The 1,713-nt window shown below is 42.3% G+C and overlaps 1 protein-coding gene across 1 annotated transcript in view; it reads right to left on the bottom strand.

Moving 5' to 3' along the window:
• Positions 1-1,607: 1,607 nt before the first annotated feature.
• The window catches only part of MAGI2 (membrane associated guanylate kinase, WW and PDZ domain containing 2), a 1,516,313-nt gene continuing 1,516,207 nt past the window's right edge, over positions 1,608-1,713 (bottom strand). Inside the window, exon 23 of the mRNA XM_026448702.1 lies at positions 1,608-1,709. Coding sequence (XP_026304487.1) covers positions 1,608-1,709 — 102 coding nt within the window. The remainder of the gene's footprint in view (positions 1,710-1,713) is intronic.

The following is a 1,713-nucleotide window of genomic DNA, read 5'->3' as shown; positions in this document are numbered from 1 at the left end:
TACTCCCATGTCTGATGAAAATTAAACTGCTACTCAGGATGCTGCAGTTACAAGGAGAGGGAATGATCAGCCCAGGAAGGCTATTACCTGTGACCTTTGAGATGAACTTGATCACCCCTTTTACTTTTTAGACTGCAAGTGCAGGGAGGTGAAGCTTATTTGCATTTGAACGCCTATAAAGAGTTAGAATATGGAAAGGATGAAGCCTCATTCATTTAGGGCATATTAAAAAGAAATTGCCTTCAGAAACACTTTGCCTTTTAATATGTGTAGCTACAGTAAGTACCAATGGATAATTAATTGAAGCTAACATTTTACAAAGAAATGCTAAAACACCAGGAAAGGCAAGGCTTAGAATTTTACTAGGAGGCCAATCATAGATCCATGAAGATAAACATCTAGAAGTCGCTAACAAAATAAAAAACTTGCAAAGAATGCAAGACGAAAGAAAACCAATGGAAACAAAAGGAAGAAAGAGTAAGGAAAGAAGGATAAGCAGAAAGGAATGCTAAAAAGACTCACGTTCTTTAATGAAAATAAATTGGTTATAATTTTTTAACATTAGAGATTCATTATAGTCTGAGAAATATAAGACAAATACTCTGCCTCTGCTCTGTCAAAGTGCAAATGAAGTCATGGAGACAGGGTTTAAAATAAGACAAAAAAGTGAAATCACATTGCTGACAAAAAAGCTATCCATCTCTGCTAGCCTGGGACGACAGAAAAGCCTCTTCATAAAGGAACTGCAGCGTTGCCAATCTTGATTAAACAAATTGTGGTCCTTCAATTATAACATTCATATTTTAGAGAAAAACCAATTAAGATCTATGAGCTAAACTGCAAAATTCTGACTTACGGCAAACTGTTCCCTAGGATACAATTTTTAAAATCTTTTTTTCTACCACTGAAAATGTACAGAAATATGATTCGATCACAGAAATGGCAATAAAAATGGCATCACACCAAGAAACTCACTAGATTTCTAAGTCATCCTGCAGGAGGCAGGGAACGCTGCTGCTAACACCGAGGATGGATGCCAAGGGTGAGCCATGGAAACATGTCATGGGTGAACGGTTCCGAATGTGTCAAAGAAACCCTTTAACCCCTGTCTAGATATGTCGAGAACAATTTATTTACAACGCTTTAGATCAATTAAAAGATATAATCTTGTCTCAGTTTCAGCTTTCTCCGTGCAGTTTGATTTTTAAGGCGATATTCCAGTTTGTGATTGCTCTTAACTTGTCCAGTTTCTTGATATAAAGTTTGGATGATATCCAAATCCTTCATGCAGTGGGGAGGAATATTTTTTTTTCTCAAACTAAAGCTACACTGCACTGTCTCTCTGTGATGTTCTTCACGTTATTTTGGTTCTTCCATAGCTGCCAAAGCCCCCACAATGGAACCGGGGGCTTTAGGATCAGTTTAGGTCTGCGCGTGGACGCGATGCCGCCCAAGCACACCGGACACGTGGGACTTCACGTCGATGCTCCCAGGCCTTAGTGCCTCGTGGATCTATGCGTGTGACAGTGAAAATAAATTAAAACGCCGTGAGACGGAACCTAAGAAGAACGGCCTGCGCTGGGGCGGGCGGGGCCTGGCCGCGCGGCTCATCTGCCGGCGGCCGAGGCGCCGGGTTTGAGGACGCCCGGCAGCTTGTCAGAGCCTGGCACCTTCCAGGGCCCCGGCGCGACGGCAGCCTTGCGCGCAGGGGCG

This window comes from Piliocolobus tephrosceles, chromosome 8 (genome assembly GCF_002776525.5).
Source record: "Piliocolobus tephrosceles isolate RC106 chromosome 8, ASM277652v3, whole genome shotgun sequence".
In the NCBI taxonomy this organism is placed as follows: domain Eukaryota; kingdom Metazoa; phylum Chordata; class Mammalia; order Primates; family Cercopithecidae; genus Piliocolobus; species Piliocolobus tephrosceles.
This window is presented reverse-complemented; position numbering and strand designations above follow the sequence as displayed.